The sequence below is a fragment of the Chroicocephalus ridibundus genome, chromosome 15, assembly GCF_963924245.1.
Source record: "Chroicocephalus ridibundus chromosome 15, bChrRid1.1, whole genome shotgun sequence".
NCBI classification, from domain to species: Eukaryota; Metazoa; Chordata; class Aves; order Charadriiformes; family Laridae; genus Chroicocephalus; species Chroicocephalus ridibundus.
In genome coordinates, this window is record NC_086298.1 from 2638710 (window position 1) to 2654908 (window position 16199).

Below are 16199 nucleotides of genomic sequence, written 5' to 3' on the forward strand. Positions count from 1 at the left end.
CCTGCTCAAGTGATGTGGTCTACTCTTCCTCCCCAGAAATGGCTGGTGGGCCTGTCCCTGCTCTGTTCAGGATGGTGGTTCGATGGTGCTCATCTGGGTGGTTGTCCCCTCCACCCCGCTGCCCATGATAACTGTTTAGAGCAGATAGTGGTCCTGACAGCTTTGTGAGCACAAGGATGTACCATTACTTTGTTCCCACTTAGCTCAGGCTACAAAAACAGCTGGTGATGCTTTTGGGGGTGCCTTGGAGTCACTGCCACAACCTTGCTGCCCATATAGGAGGTACCATCAACCTTGCTCAGCTCAAATACCCGATGAGCCAAGTCCTGCTCCCACAGCAGCTCCTGTTGCTCTTAACTTTGTCCTCATTGCTCAAAAATAAAAAGATCTCAGTCTACTCAACACCAAGCCCTTCTGGTCATTGGCTGACTTGTGGTCCTGGTGAATGTCGGTCTTTAGACCTTGGGGGGGGTTGCTCTGTAGTAGCTTCAGGTGAATAATGCCATGGAGAGGCAGAGTGGAAATGGTTCTGGGAGCTGGGCTGACCACCCTGCTTGCCGGCATTAGTGCACGTTTCTATTCCACCCCAGTGCTGATCCCTCTAATTTTCACGTTCCAGGAGACAATGTCAAGCGGATACTGAATGCCCCATTCACTGGCAGAGAAACGCGTCCCTCCCCTGACTGCTTGCGAGCCGTAATTACTATATTTAACTTGTAGAGATGCCAGTATTTAAAAAGCTGGCTGTACATTTGTACTTTGCCAAGTAGTAACTTGAATAGCGAACGCCATCGTTTGACAGGAACATGGGGACTCGCCGCTTCCTTGGGAGGGTGGGGGGAGAGACCATCACACTGCTGTGCTCATGGAGGAGAACTGACCCAAGGAGAGGAGCACTCCTGGCTGCAACTGGTCTAAAGGTCCCAGACGACTGGTTAGTTAACTGGGGAAGCGTCTGATCTGATGACCATACGGGCTTCTTAGATGTTAAAGAGATCACCTAACAGCTGCTCGTGAAAGGCAGACTGCTCCTGCTGGATGGCCTTGCCTCTAGCCAGCCTGCCTTCCTCAGCTGGGCCCTGAGTCCCAGTTGTCCCTGAGTTTTGTGGGTTTCTTTCTCCGTGAAAGGTCCCAGCCTGCAGCAGACTGAGGCAGGGTAACTTCCAAGGAGAGCAAGACTGGGGTTTGGATGGTTTTTTTCTTTGCTTCAGATCGATTCTCTGTTCTTTTAAGAACGTAAGCAATTTCTGTGATCCCAGAAAACCAAACAGTGGCACAGGAATGTTTTCTTGCTAGCAATAATGCAACCCTGGGCTTGAATCAAATTTTTTAAAATACATGTGAATCCCCTCTGGATTCCCACAAGTTTTCTTAATGACATTACTTTTTGTCTTGCAAAAAACTTTCACTGCAGTCAGGGGGAAAAAAAGAGACTTGGATCTCTGCTTTAGTCTAAGTGGTGAGCTCCTGGGGAAGGAAGCACCCAGCAGCCCCGTTTGAGGGGCTGTTGTCACCTCGGGGTGCCGTGTTGGGTGTTTGGTGATGGTGCATCACCTTCTGGACTGCCCCAGCCTGGAAATAGCAGACATGTCTCCTGTGGAGGTTGGATGGGGCCCATCGCTGCATCTTTGATGTCACCGTCCCCTTTGGGAACTACGGTAACACCAGCAGACGTGTCCCACCAGGCTTTCAGCTCCTCTGGGAGAGGGAAACCACTTTGCAGTAATCCTGACTTCATCAGGAATCGGGTGCTTATTGGCGAGGTGCTTATGAGAATCCCACGGGGCTATAAACACTTTCTGAAATTTTGCTTTAAAATAATTTTTTAAAATGGAAATGCTTTAGAGCTGTTTACGGTGTGCTTGTTTTCCAGAAGCTGGCAGTAGGTTTAGTGCTTGTGCAGAGTTGCCAGGTACCTCCAGGGCCCCTCTTCTGAGCACTGGACACCACTTGCTGCCAAAACTCAGACAAGAAGATGGGCCTCCTGGTCCTAAATCTGCTTTGCTTTGCTTTATTTGTTATTTTTAACCCCCGTTCTTGCCAGTTCTTGTGATGTGAAAATGTTAGCTGCAGTTTCTTCCTCTAATGTCCCACTTTCTGGCATTGCTGGGGCTCTTCTGCAGCACAACCCACCGAAAACCTTGCTCAGATTTGCTACATTTTGGTGGTTTCCCTCATTTATGGTTCAGCCCGTGCAGTTCAGGCACACGCAGCTGTATACAGCAAGGGTTTGAAATACGAACTCTTCAGCCATCTGACTTCACTTGCGATAAATGCTTGGTAGTGGCATGTGCTCTGTTTGCTGATTAAAAATTATTTTCTCAGTAATAGAAGCTCTCAGTAGCTCCTCTAATGTGAGGAGGAATAATTAAGACGTCTTGGTAATGCAAATAAATAATGCCTTTGGAGAGTCCTGAGTGCATCATAAATCATCAGAGTTGTGTTCCTGAGATGCCACCTCCTTGTGTCCTGATGCTGGGTGATTACAGCAGGGTTTTAGCGTGTGGTGTACACCGATCACCCGCTGGTCCCTAATGCCACCTGTAATGTCACTGCCTGAAGAGTCTAGCGGTGCTATGGTGTCCCCGATGTCTGGCTGTGACCTGTTATTGTTTTATGTAACCCCTTTATGACAGGAATGAAGCATCTCGGGATTTTTGGCTGTCTCCTGCAAATAGCCCCACCATGGAGAAAAATGCTGCCATCCCTTCATCTGTACCGAGGTGGAAGCATGCACGACCTGGCCTGACAGAACCCAGTGCTATGCTATAAATGTGTACGTACATATTTATATTTATGTATGCTTATATATATATATATCTCCATGTATATAGAAATATTTGTGGTGGTAGTGTTAGAGCTTTGGGAGCACATACTGAGCTTCTGGGCACCTACCAGGTATAAGGGAAGAGGCAAGTGCCTAAGAAAGAGATTCCCAAAGGGCAACCGGGAGAAATATCATGGGGAAAGGTGTGACTTTTCCACTAACTACCCAAAGGGACACAGCTGTTGGATGCTGAACTGTTTCTATTGTGCTTATTTCTCAAGTCGAAGCTTGCACGCTCTCTGCTTGAGGTTGGTCTTCTCAGAAGACTTTCTGGCTCGGAGGAGGTGGTGGCACCTCTGTTATGCAGTGTCCCAGTGATGGGAGCATCAGGAGCTTCAATTGGGGTGCAGCCCATTAGAAGGGAAGTGCCTGACCCATGATAAATGTGAGCATGTGGGTTATTCGCTTGGCATTGCGAGGGCTTTGGTAGTTTCAGGCATGACCAGAGGTGGGTGTTTAGAGATGAAGGAAAGTTTTCTGGTGGAAATTTGGAGCTTTAAAGACTTAAGGTGCCCCCAAGTCCAGGGAGCAGCTGGGCAGGGGGTTTGCAGGTTTTGGTGGAGATGGTCACCTCTGCAACAGCAAAGGGCCGAGTAAGTGGCTTTACACATATGCATTTCTGAAAGCTGCTCCAAAAAGAGCTAGACTCTTTCCTTAAAAAATTTTAGAAATGACTAATTGTGCACATGACGTCCCAGTTACCTACAACAGGTTCCAGTGCTGGAAACCAGCACATGGACAAAAGTACTTCCTTCATCCCTGCGAGAGTGAGAAATAAGTTCCGGTCCGAACGAAATAGGCTCAGGCAGAATCCTCTGTGAAGCACATTTTTATTCACGTTCTTGCAAGAGCAGGTGACCTAGCAAGTAGGCACACTTCCAGTTCTTGAAACACACCTTTTTATTCCCTAATCCCAGCCGAATTTTTCCCTCCCCTGTTTCCCATTGGTTAGGTACTCCAGGGTTCACAGTCTGTCCGAGGCGCCTAAAATTCTTCCCGCGTGTCCTGCCTCTGTTTACTTCTCTTTATGCTACACCTAAAGCGATTATCTGACTAGTTTATTTCTTTCCTTTTTGGTAAAAGATTGCTCAATGTCATTAGCCCTGGTTAAATGTTTGACTGCCCTTCTAGACACTAGTCCAGTAGGAATCAGTTTGTCCTTTTGTCTGTGTGATAAGAGATGGTTCTACAAGCCTTTGCTGGAGCCTCTTTCTCTTAGTCGTTCCCTTATCATGTCACCTCTGATGGAAACGGCTTTTCTCCTCTGCAAAAGCAATACCTGCCTTTCTCACACAAGTGACTGACTGGACCCACCATGGGGCAAAGCCGCTGCTCTCCTCTTTTGAGAGGAAACCTCTCTCTGCAGAGCAGGGTGACTTTGCTTTGGGAGGCTCGGCTGTAAGCTTTTCTGAATGAATGCTAGTAGCTTCCCTTGGCTGAGACAGACTGGCTTGTTTAGTCTGGCCCGCTTGTGGAGTCTGGCATATGAGTATGGAAAGGAGCTGCAGGAGTGGCTCTGTGCTATGGGGTCATCTGTCTGTCATGCGGACCAACTTCTCACATTGCCCGACCCCAGGGAAGCGGGAGAAAGGTTTCCCAGGTCGCGGTGGGGTAGCTGGACCCCTCTGCAGGGATGAGAGGCCTGGCGGGGGTCCAGCTTCTCTGAGACCGGCATCACGGGAGGAAGAGCTTGTGGTGGGCAGTGGGTGCTCTGCTCCTGCCTGCTCCCAGAGCTTGTGGGAATCAACAAGGAGTGGCCGAGTATCTGTATAATTATCTGAAGCAGCCACTTGTGCCCGTGCTGAGGATGGAGAAGCTGTACAGCATGGCACTGGCGGCTGCTTAAAATCCAGTGCCAGCCCTGAGGCCGTGTCTTGTGCTCCCGATGGAGCCATAAGCAGAGCTCTCTGCAGAGATGCTCCAGATGCCTCAATGAGCCGATGTCCCTGGGCTGGGCAGATGGTTGTAAACTTCCCCCAGCAAATTTCCGTGCAAATCATTAGTCTTTCAAAGTGTTGTATAAACCACTAACCTGCTTAATTTGTCAGGCCACCCTCCTGAGTGCCAGGAGTTGATGAGCATGGGGAGAGCCAAAGGCAGAGGTGACCATACCGGACTGCAGGGGTGCAGGAAACCCGTGGGTGTGGGTCGGTGGTACCCACAGCTCCGTCTGGGATGTGATGCCGGGTGAGAGGAGTTCCAGTTCTGTCCGTGCTGGAACAGAGGGCGCTGGAGCCCGAGAAAAATCCCGAGGCTGCAGCGAGCGGCTCCCGCATCCCTCGGCTCCCGCTGCCACCCACGCAAGGGCCGAGCGACCCCGCGGGAAGGGGAACCCAGGCGGTGCTGGCTTGGTCACTGCTGCCCCACGGCTGCGGGGCGGCTTTGGCAGGATCAATCTGCTCGTTGAGGTTTGTGGTGGTGATGGGCAATGTTCCCCCTCGCAAAGGCTGGCTGTCACGGGTGATACCTGTCTCGGCAGTGCGGGGCCGGGCAGGGAAAGAAGCTGAGGCTGGAGGTGAATGGTTTTCCTCCCAGGCAGCTTCCCACCTTCTTCCCAGCAGCTCTGGGCAGCCTGAGGAGGCCAGACCCTGGCTGGGGTTTCTGTCCCTTGGCCACCAGCTGAGGTGCAGCGTGTGCTCCAGTCCCTCCGTGGGGGCTCTTGCCCCATAGGGTTTACAGCATCCTCAATTGGCTCCGAGCAGCCGGTACTTCTTGTCAAAGGGAGAAGCACCTTAAAATGCTGGTGATCACCCGCTTTTGTATTCCGGATTGACAGCAGTTTGCACCCTCTTAAACCCCTCTGTGCTGGCTCTATTACCTGAAGAAAATCTTCAGATTGCTTATTTACCTCTTTAGTGCAGTCATCTTGGTCCAATGACTGGTTTTCCCCTGTTCTGTGGCCCTGGGGGTTGATTTTTCAGGCTGTACCACACTTCTGTTTGGCTGCACACTGTCATGTTCTCCTTCCCCCCCTACTCCTTCATGGGGGCTCTGACCTCTTCATACTCCCCCATCTGCAGCAAGTGGAAGCGTAGCCCCTGTGTGTGCCTTGGGCTGCTGCTGCTCCTGGCAAGGACATGGGATCACAGAATGGTTCGGATTGGAAGGGACCTTAAAGATCATCTAGTTCCAACCCCCCTGCCCTGGGCAGGGACACCTCCCACTAGAGCAGGCTGCTCAAAGCCTCGTCCAGCCTGGCCTTGAAATGGGTCTTTCCAGGTGTCCCCCGCTGCCGTGGTCCACGGTCACCGTGCCTGGCACTGCAGTCATGGGAGATGGGGCTTGGAGGCTGTGCTGCCTGTAGGCCTGTGGCAAGGAGGAAGCTGTAGCCCTCTTAGCTCAGCGCTTCTCAAGCCAACGCTGTAGCAGCCCTCTCCTTCCCGTTTAGCAGGTCCCCGTGGGTTTTGCTTGGTCCCGTCTGTAGGTGTGACAGGTCTCCTGGGCAATGAGCTAATGTCTGGAGTGGTTTTTGCTGGCTCAACCTAAATGTTCTCCCACCGGTGAGGGAAAGCAACCCCCCACTTCATTTCGTGTTTGTGCGATGGGGATAAGTGATATGCTTAAAGGATTAACTCCTCCTTTTCCTCAGCCTCTCTTCACTTTACCATGTAGGCCAACAGAGAGAGTGTGATAGAGATTGCTGTATCATGTGTGTGACCACAAGAGATTAATTAAACAGTAAGCCCTAATTACTGAGGCTAAGGCTGACCGACTTACTGTGCCTTGTAAAAAAGCTGAATACTTAATTTACACTAGAATGTGGACATAACTTTCACCATTAGCTGAATAAACAATGAGCACCCAAGCTAAACGGATTGGTTGCCTAATAGGTGTACCATTATAAATGGAGCTATCTCCTGGCGCAGGCTTTGGCTCCCCTCTGCCTCGGCTCAGGCTGGCAAACAGATACAAAAGAGCATTTTTTTTGTAAGGGGAACTGCTTTACAATTCACCAACCTGCCTTAAGCCTGGGGGATTCCCTGCCTCTCAATATTATTCAGCTTTCAGGCTGCTTATCAAAGTCGTCGTGATTTGCATTTCACTGCAGGTTGGAAAAAAAAAAGGGGGAAGATATTGAAAGGCATAAAAGAAAACAAAACCCCAACTCCCAGGGCAAGGCAGTGGAAGTAGGGCATCTAGCTCCTATTTCTGCCTTTCAATATCTTCCTTAATGACAATAATAGATTCTGAGAAGTTAAAGTTAATCTGTAGCTCCAGAGCTTTTTATTGTGTTTCTCCCCTTCTGTGTGCATTAACCTTTCAGATCTTAGAAGGCTGTGGAGTGTGCGTTGCTTTTTTTTAATTCCTATTATTCTTGCTTGCTGCGTGGTTCTTGATCTGGTCCTGGAGAGAGTAACGGCACATCTCCCCTTTAACTGTAGCTCATTGAGCACCTCATCAGACCTTCAGCCTTTCTCTTAAATTTATGTATTAGGTGGGTTGGAGGTCCCGAGTGGGTTCGAAGCTTTGCTGAGGTGAGCACTCTGCCGGAGGAAAGAGCATCCCAGGACTATGGAGTTAATAACCGAAACAGGGAAAAGCTAAGCAAAGGATGTCTTGATGCCTCTTTCGGGATGGGGGAAATAGAGTGATTTAAAGGCCTTCGTTGTGCCCACGTACCAAAGATTAAGAGTGCTCATGGAAAAGCCTTGGTGGCCCCCACGGCTCCTGGCCCTTGGGTCAGCACTTTGCCAGCAGACAATAAGGCTTGCTGCGTGTTGGCCAAAATACCTCCTGCATCTGCAGGGCTTTGGGAAGGGGGAGAAGTTATCGCTGCACTGGCTTTGCCTCTGCCTGCGTATGTCATATGTGGCTGAATATATAGCTGCAATCTAAGTCACTCAAAATGAGTTAAATGCCCATTTTTTTAGACGGCTTTTGTCCACTTTTTTTGTATGCTTTGCCTCTTATTTTGTGTGCTGTTTGAGCTGAAGACCCTCTACAGGAAACTAAACCTTGTTTTCTCTCATCTGACCACACGTCACTAAAACCTATTACTTTTCCTATGTTAAAAGGACTAAAACCATCTTGAAACTGGGAAGACTTGGGACATGCTGGTGAAAGGGCTCAAACGTACTTTTAGGAATATTTCCCTGCAATAGTGTTCTGCAAGAGGAAGTGATGTGTGAGTGCCACTGACCTGGTTCTAGCTTTGTCAGGATTTCCTAAGTCTGTATCAAAGGTTGAAGGGGAGCTCTCATTTATTGCAGCTGCAGCACTTTAGATGCTGTCTTTACTCCATACCGCTTCTCTGCTCCATAGTGATGCCTTCTGGGAGACAAGCTTGCCCAGACAGCTGTTTCCAGCTGTTCCAGAGGAAAGGCTCTTTTTTTTTGTAGTGCATGAAAATACTGTTTACCTGACCTCCCTCAGACCTACTGCATAAGCAAGTACCTAATTAATGATGTTGCATGCACAAGTGCCAAATTTTTGCAAATATTGGGTGCAGAAACACCCACTGAAGCTGCAGGTATCCAGAAATCAAACCATCATCTTCCCTTAGTTTTAGAATATGAACTGTCACAGCAACAGCCAGCCTACAACTGAGGAAGAAGAGGGCTTTGCAGTGTGTTATACTCACTGTGTAATGTTCTTTTTCAGTCCCCAAGTTCTTCAAAACCTTAGAGGACCTTGGAAATCTGGGCCCTTCTACACCTTGTCATTGGGCATCTCAACCCAGGACTTGGCTACTGTAAACAAGGACCCATTTCCCCGTATGTTCGTTTCTCTGTATTTTCTCTCTTTATGCCTCAGTAGCTTCTCTTGCCCATCACTGAGAAGATGACGAGCCCTTGCTCCTCAATCAATCTGCATTCAATAATAAAGCTGAAAATAATCCAGGCAAAGTGTGATTCCTTTTGCGGTGTGATTTGACATGCACCTGACGCGCTGGGAGCTTTGCATAATACACAGCAGACGTCTGCGGGGGACAAGTACAGACACTGCTGGCTTTACGTGGAAGGGAACCTGGGAGCGGGCTGTCTTCAACTTGCGTTAACCTTTGGGCAAGTGACTGATGAAATTTCCGAACTTTTCTGATTTTCCTTTGCTAACTCATCTAGCTCCTGATCTGGACCAGAAGAGTCCTGGTGCTCTGTCAGTTCTTATGGTGCTTCTCACTCCTGGATTTTAAGAGTGATGCTCACTCAGGGCTAAGCCTATACTTCACTTCAGTTTGTCTAAAGTCAGATTTGAAAAGGTGTTTTGACATCTAGATGTTGAGAAGCATCTAGGTAGAATTTTAGAAGAGCATAAGCAGAGGATAGACCTGAATCTTAATGAGGGAATCTTAATGAGGATTAGATGTCTAATTGTTTTTGCACCACAGACAGAGATGTACTGGAAGACAGGGTAAGATTCACCAAATTCCCCCTTCTGATGATGAAGTCCTCAGTGGAATAGAGGTCCGCAGCACTGGAAGAGAAGGCGTGAGCTTGTTGCCTTTCCTCCCTGGCTGGTCAGTTTTGGAGAGCGGTGGTGTAGGAATGATCTTGGAAATACCAAGGAGAGTAAAAGCGTGAAGCCTGATGTAAAAATAGCTAGCACTTTTTATCCATCATCTCATTGCCGTTCCCCCGCCATGAGCACCGGGGGCGTGCAGGCGGGTGGCTTTTCCACAGGGCAAACACTGCTATGGTGTTGCTGGGGCTCGGATACGGTACAGTAACGCTGTAAGTGGGACACTGGGTGCCAGGCAGAAGGTTTCTTGTCTGTCTTCAACAGACGGACAGCCTTGCTTCATTGTGTCCTGTGATTTTGTAGTTATCTACAGCTGTGCATTTTCTAGTGTGTTGTAATTTAGACTTTGGTCCTGCTTGTTGAAGTACCTTCTGAGCTGACTGCCTGGTTATTTAGCTATGTGGAACAGGAAGCAAAGATGCCAGCAGCCTTAATTCAGCTAAATTCTTCCACCATCAAGGAATGGCTGCTGGGTTTCATGTCACGGTCCATCTACAAGGGAATGATGTTCAACAGAATGAGTGCAACTGCTCCTGGGCTTCGCTCAAGGTGGAGAGGTGATGTGGAGAAGATGCTGAGCTGGGACTCGTGGTGCCTGATTTCCCTTCCTGACCTGCTCTGTGGCTGTGAGCGCCGTGCCTCAGTTTCCCTTTCCTCCAGTTTGACTGTTTAGACTAAGCTCTTGTAAATGGTAAGCTTGATCTGCTCTCCCGGGCTGGGGCAGCTGTGTGGTGCTGTGAGTTTGGGATGGCGCTAGCTTGGAGGTTTGTGCACCCCTTCGTGCGGAGCCGGAATTGCTGTGTCAGGCAGATACAACCCAGGGGCTTTGCCGTCAATAGTCCCAGCCCAACCGATGAACTCTTGGGGGCAGGGTCTCTCTTACTCTGCATTTGCTCAGCAGCTAATGGTAATTGGCCCCAGCAGCTCTGGGTACTGTTCGTATTGCAGACGATACCACAACCATGACACGGAGCTGGATCTTTATGGGGCCTCTCTTTCCCTTTGTTCACTCTGCAATCCTTTTTTTCATGATAAAAGGATAACACAGCACCTCTCTCACTGCCCTCCCCTTGCTGTCTTTTGCATAACGCCATTCTGCGTCGTCTGGCAGACCGGAGCCTCCCTCTTTAACAATTTTCTCTACCTGCATCGCAGCAGGGTTTTCCTCTCGCACAGCTGGTGCAAAATGCACACCTGCAGATGAGGAGGAGCAGAAATCACTGGCCAGGAACACCTCAGGGAGCTGCTGTTCTTGGCCTGGAGCCGTGGACCTTCCTGTGGGCTGGAAGGTGATGTGCAGTCTGTGGTGTTTGTTTATTTTTTTAAAGGATATATGCGCTCTGTTTGGCAATAGTCTGGGTTCAGAGCTTCAAAACGTCCGGGATTGAAATGGCTGTCTGTTCCTCAACCTTGCACATTTTGAGGGGCAAATAACAGCTCGCTGAGCCCCGAGGTCACCTGGACGCAAGGTGTGCCAGGAAACCTTGGCCTTCCCTCTGAGCCGCTCAAGGTGTAGGCCAGGACCCCGGGGAGTCACAGCGTGGTGGGTGTCCCTGCCTCTCTTACAGGACGAAATCTTTTACTTTCCTGCTGCTGTTTCTGCAAATGTCTCCCTCCTGACCTGCTTGGTGGGGAATGACAGCCCAAGGGGATGTTGGGGTCGTGGCCTTAATTTTTAACCACTGTCCCTTATATAGGACATGTGTGCTCATGTCTCTGGAGCAGAGCAAGCTGGAAGTCCATTTCCATGTGGTGCAACAAGAAACCCTCCCAGAGGTGGCTCCAGACTGTCCCGAGAGTCCCCGTGAGCTGTTTTGCCAGGGTGAATAAATTAGTGCTCCTCGTGCTTGTCATGATCCGAGTGTCCCGGCCATCTGACATGCAAAGACCTGCACAATTGTACCATTTTTGTACCCATTTTACCCACGGCAGGGGGGGTGGAACTAGGTGATCTTTAAGGTCCCTTCCAACTCGAACCATTCTATGATTCTATCATTTTCTCTGCCCCGTCTCAGCGGGGCAGGTTTCGCCTTTCCAGACGGAAGTGCTGCTCCATTAAGCCCGGTCACCCGCCTCGGGCTCCGTGCTTGGGCTGGAAGGTGAAAGTCCGGGGAAATGCTGGGTGTCCTGGCAGAGCTGCAGGAGGAGGAGGAGGAAGGCTCCTTGCTGAAGGCAGGGACAGGCAGTGCTGGAGAGCAGCGTGATTCGCTCACCTCTTGTCTTTGGGGCTTACGAGGAGGAGTTAACTCATGACCGAATCCATTTTTAGAACTTGCCATGAAATGCTCTTTGCCCTCCTGTAGTGGTAGATTATAGATGTCTGACCTGTTTCAGTGCTCTGAATTTTTTTTTTTTACTTTCTCTTAACTCCCCTGCTCTTTTCATAATCTTAAAAAGCCCAACTAAATCCTGATGCTTCCCCTCTCAAAGCTGAATAATCCTTGCAATTGCAATCTCTTTCTCGTGTTAAGGCTTTTGATGCTTAAGATCTGTGCGATCTTCCTTATGATTGGGGAAAAAAAAACACCCACAAACAAAAAAAGAAAAACCCTGAGCATGCAGATTGGGAAAAGGGCAAGCTGTGGTTTAATAGAACATCCCCACGACATGCTCACGTCCCTTTCTCGCTGTCACAAACACCCCCACCACCCCGGCTGCTGGCTTCACTGCAGTGCCGCGGTGGGGAGTCTGTTCCTGGGAGACAGGGCGGTTTGGTGGCTCTGGGAGGGGAGAAGGGGATGTGGGGGGGGTCAGAGTTTTACCTGATTCTCAATAGCATCTGATGCAAGAGACAGCACTTTCCTGTTTTTCTTTTTCTTTTTTTTTTTTGACTTTTCAGAGCTGTTCCCCCCCATCTTGTTGTAAGCAGGGGAGGATGCAGACATGAAGATTTGTGGAAATCAATGCATTTCGCTTTTCCAGATGCTGATTTCCAGCAGAAGAGGTGGGGGGCTACTGAAAATGGCATTTCCCCTTCTAGTGGCTACTGGTCAAAAGAACCAGATTTTTCCACTGAAAAACATAAAACCCCAGAATGTATTAGATTTAGTGACCAGCAGCAGAGAAGTGAAAAAAAATTTAGACGACTAAATAAATCAGCTGGGGGGAATGTGCTTTTCAGATGAAAAGATAAATTCATTATAGAAAAATTGCAGTGAGGATGAAAATGAAAATGTTTTTAGGGGAAACTGTAAAGAGAAAAGAGCATTCTCCTGCCCTGTTCAGCCTGTGGGCTGTGAGCTCCCTGCACCCTCCTCCTCCCTCCAAAAAATAGAGAAACTGCTTCCCTAATGCCCCAGTTGTGTGGATCATCTTGGCAGTGGTGGGGGGAAGACTCATAGGAGGAAACATTCTCATTTTTGTCTCTGCCCAGGGTCTGCCTGGGTGTAACAGGGATCCTGAGGCAGCGGGGGCTGGAGCAACCTGGTGGCAGCCGAAGTGTGAGATCTTTCCCAAAGACTTCAGCTTCCTTCTCCAAGCAAAGGTTTTTCCCAATTAAACCGGCATTTGATTTAATCTGCAAATTATCCAAGACTGGGGTTGGGGCAAAGTCCTCTTTTCTCTACCAGCTGCCCTCATGGCCTCCCAGCTTGTGCATGGGAGGGCAGCCTACAGGAATGGAGCTTCTCGCTGACCTTGTCCCCAAGGCTTGCGGAAACGGAGTGACTCTGGCGGGGTGCTTGGGTTGCTGTGTCTGACCCCCCAGGAGCAGGACGTGATGAACATTCCTCCCTTGCTCCTTCAGTTCGTGCTGCTGCTGGCTCACCTCGGCAGCCAGTGCTGCCTCCAAGGGTATCTTCTGGCTGTGCTGCAGTGTGAGAAAGCCCTTCGGATACCAAAGCCCTATATGTAAGAAGCTGATTTTTCCAGAGAGTCACCCTTTGGATATCATCAGCCCTTATTTGTGCCATTTGTGGATGTTGCCAGCCCTTTTGCCGTCTCCTGAAGCCAGCAGGTGTTGTTGCTACAGGCTTGCCTAGTTGGTGGGTTGGTTTTGAACTGAGACAGCTTGGATGACTAAGGCAAAAAACACATTAGCAGCAGAGTCCAGGGTTTCCTTACTGTGGGGGAAGTGAAAACGTCCCCCTGTTGACAGCCCTGACTTCTCTGGATGGTGCCTTCTAAAAGTTAATAGTTTGAATCCCGGATTTAGCCTAAATGCAAAAGCATATCCTCACCAGCTACTGCAGTGACTGTTGATGTGAGGCGCTCCAGGAGCAAGGAGGAGTTAGCTTTCTGACTTGTGGTGGATGGGAGCAACAGAGGGTGTTGGAATAAACAGGATTAAAGGATTTTGTCCATAAATACGGGATTAAAGGTATCCAGTGCTCTGCAGGAGTCATTCAAACCAAGGAGAAACAAAGCAAGTTGTCCAGAAGGGCGCAGCTCCCTGTTTCAAGCCAGCCTGTGCTCGCACAGCCCTGCACGGCCTTATCCCTGTGTGCTGATGCGGGGGGTTACATCCCACCCCCCCACACACATCTGTCCCTGCCACGGCGGTGCCCACCGGCCCCATGGTCCCAGGGGCTGGATTTGAAATGAGCACCCCCATTGCTCCTCACCCCCAGGCCCCCTCCTTGCGCCCCCATTACCTCCTGTCCATTGCCCCCAGCCTTCACGCTGCACCCCCCCCCCCCCCCCCCCCCCGCTTTCCCCGGGGCTCCTGGTGGCGCAGCTGGGGCTGACCCAGCGCTGCCCCGGACCCCCCCTCCCCTCCTCTCCCCTCCCCTCCCCTCCCCTCCCCGTCGCCACGGCTGCGGACACCCATGGGTGCAGCAGCTGGGCAGCGCACATCTGGGCAGCGCACATCTGGGCGGCGGCGCGCAGGCGCGGGGGCCTCCTCCCCTGTTCCCCCCCCAACGCTCCCCAGACGGCGGCACCCCCCGGCCGGGGTTTTGCGCGCCCGCGGAGCCCCGCGCGGGGGGGGAGGGGCTCGGTCCCTCCTTCCCCGCGGCCCCGGGGAGTGGCCGCGTCTCCGCCGTATTTATGGGGGTGGGCGGCGGCGGCCGGGCCGGGCCGGCTCCATCCTCCCCTCCCTCCATCCCTGCCCGCCTCCCGGTGCCGGTGACTGGAGCGGGCGGAGCCGCGGCGGCCCATTGGCTCCGGGCATCACATGCGGCGGGGCCGGGCCGGAGCCGGGCTGGGCTGGGCACGGCGGAGTCTCCCGCGGCGGGCACGGCAGCAGCGCAGCCCCTTCCCAGCCCAGCGCCCCGCCGGTCACCGCGGAAGGGACCGCGCCCGCCGGCCACCCCTTACCCCGCAGCCCCGGCCATGAGGTCGGGCCGGAGAGACGGCACCTGTGCGGGGAGGTGAGCGGAGCCCCGGAGCCTCCCTCCTACCCCCCGGGCAGCCACAGCGGCGGGGAAGAGGAGGGGGTGGAGGACGGGAAAGGCGCTTTTTTTTTTTATTTTTTTTATTTTTTTAAATATATCTCTATATTTTGCTGCGATCAATCCCGATCCCGCAACTGAAGCCCCCGGAGGGAGAAGTGCTGCGCGCTGTGATGCGTCTTCCTCTCGCCTCGGCTGCCAGTTTGGATTGTAGCGCCCGGCTCCGTGCACTGAGAGAATGGCTCGGTTTGGGGATGATCTGCCAACCCGCTATGGAGGTGGAGGGCCGGCCGGGGCTGGAAGAGGGAGCAGCCGGCAAGGTGGCCCCCAAGCCGGCCAAAGGATGTATAAGCAGTCGATGGCTCAGAGGGCCAGGACTATGGCTCTCTACAACCCCATCCCTGTCAAACAGAACTGCTTCACAGTCAACAGATCCCTCTTCATCTTCAGTGAAGATAATGTTATACGGAAATATGCCAAGAGAATAACAGAATGGCCATATCCTTTCGGGGAGGGTGTGTGGGCACGGTGGGGAAGGTGGGGAGGGGGAGAGGGAGACTGGGGGAAAGAGACGCCCCATGTCAGCTAAGGATGAGTGGCTGGTGCTAACGTAGAAGTGCGTGTGTGATCCAGTGTGTGCAATGGGTGTGTGTGACATGGAGCTGTGTGTCCGACATAATGTATGGCCGTGTAGCTGGGTATCATAGGAAATTGCTTCTGTGTGAACAGTGTAGTGTGCTTTCGACTATGCTGGGGCGCGTGTAAGACATACATGCATTTCAGTGTGTGTTTAGGTGTGACATATACATTTACATAGATTTACATTTCCTACAATTTAAGATAAATGCAAAGCATTCTGTGAGATTCATGCTAATGAATCCTGATTCTTATTTCCATCTTAGAGCCTTTCAACTCTTCTTTCTCACTCTGAATAGAAGAAGGAACGTGGGATAAAAATGGTGACACCTTAGCATTAAAGCTGCAGTGATAGTAGAGATATTGATAGCCAGGGTACGTTGTGAATCCCATTAATACAATCATTGCAGCTAGGTTTTTTAGTACATCACCTCCTAAACACATTAGAATCAATATGAATCTTGTCACTTTGATTAGGTGCATAGCCTAAGCTTAGTCTGTACTAAAAAAAATTTAAAAATAAAAAAGAAAAGCTTTGTGGCGGAGCGAGGCATTAAGTCAGGAGAAGGCTCATCTGCTGTGTTGTGAAAGGGGCAGATGCTTTCTGTCTCAGCACCAGCTCCCAGGCCAAGTGAGCTGCAGAGATCTTCCTCAGAAGGGGGCTTTGCTTGTAATGATGCACACAGTGGGGTTGTAAGCCATGAGAAAAGGGAAGCAGACTATTTGAGGTTACCAGGGAGTAGATACAGTGTGTGAGTGCATGCGCGTGTTTGTGTGCAGGAGTGCATTACACTGGTGATCTCAAGGGAGCTGGTTGTTTTCTTTTCATTTGATATCACACACCTATTAGTCCTCAGCTAACAGCAGCAAGGCCTCCTTCCATCCTCCTAGCAACACTTTCCATTGCTATAGAGGCCAGCTCCCATTCAGGCTTCCCCAGTCTTCAT

General features: G+C 50.8%; 1 protein-coding gene across 9 annotated transcripts in view; it reads left to right on the plus strand.

The window, feature by feature from the left end:
• Nucleotides 1-14325: 14325 nt before the first annotated feature.
• Nucleotides 14326-16199, plus strand: part of CACNA1B (calcium voltage-gated channel subunit alpha1 B) — a 311383-nt gene continuing 309509 nt past the window's right edge. For 4 of the 9 annotated variants that reach the window (XM_063353296.1, XM_063353297.1, XM_063353299.1 and 1 more), the window contains exon 1: nucleotides 14327-15113. In XM_063353296.1, the coding sequence (XP_063209366.1) occupies nucleotides 14855-15113 (259 nt within the window). In that variant the 5' untranslated portion in view covers nucleotides 14327-14854. Of the gene's footprint in view, nucleotides 15114-16199 lie in introns of all 9 variants that reach the window. The other 5 variants (XM_063353298.1, XM_063353300.1, XM_063353302.1 and 2 more) reach the window with 2 other exon arrangements.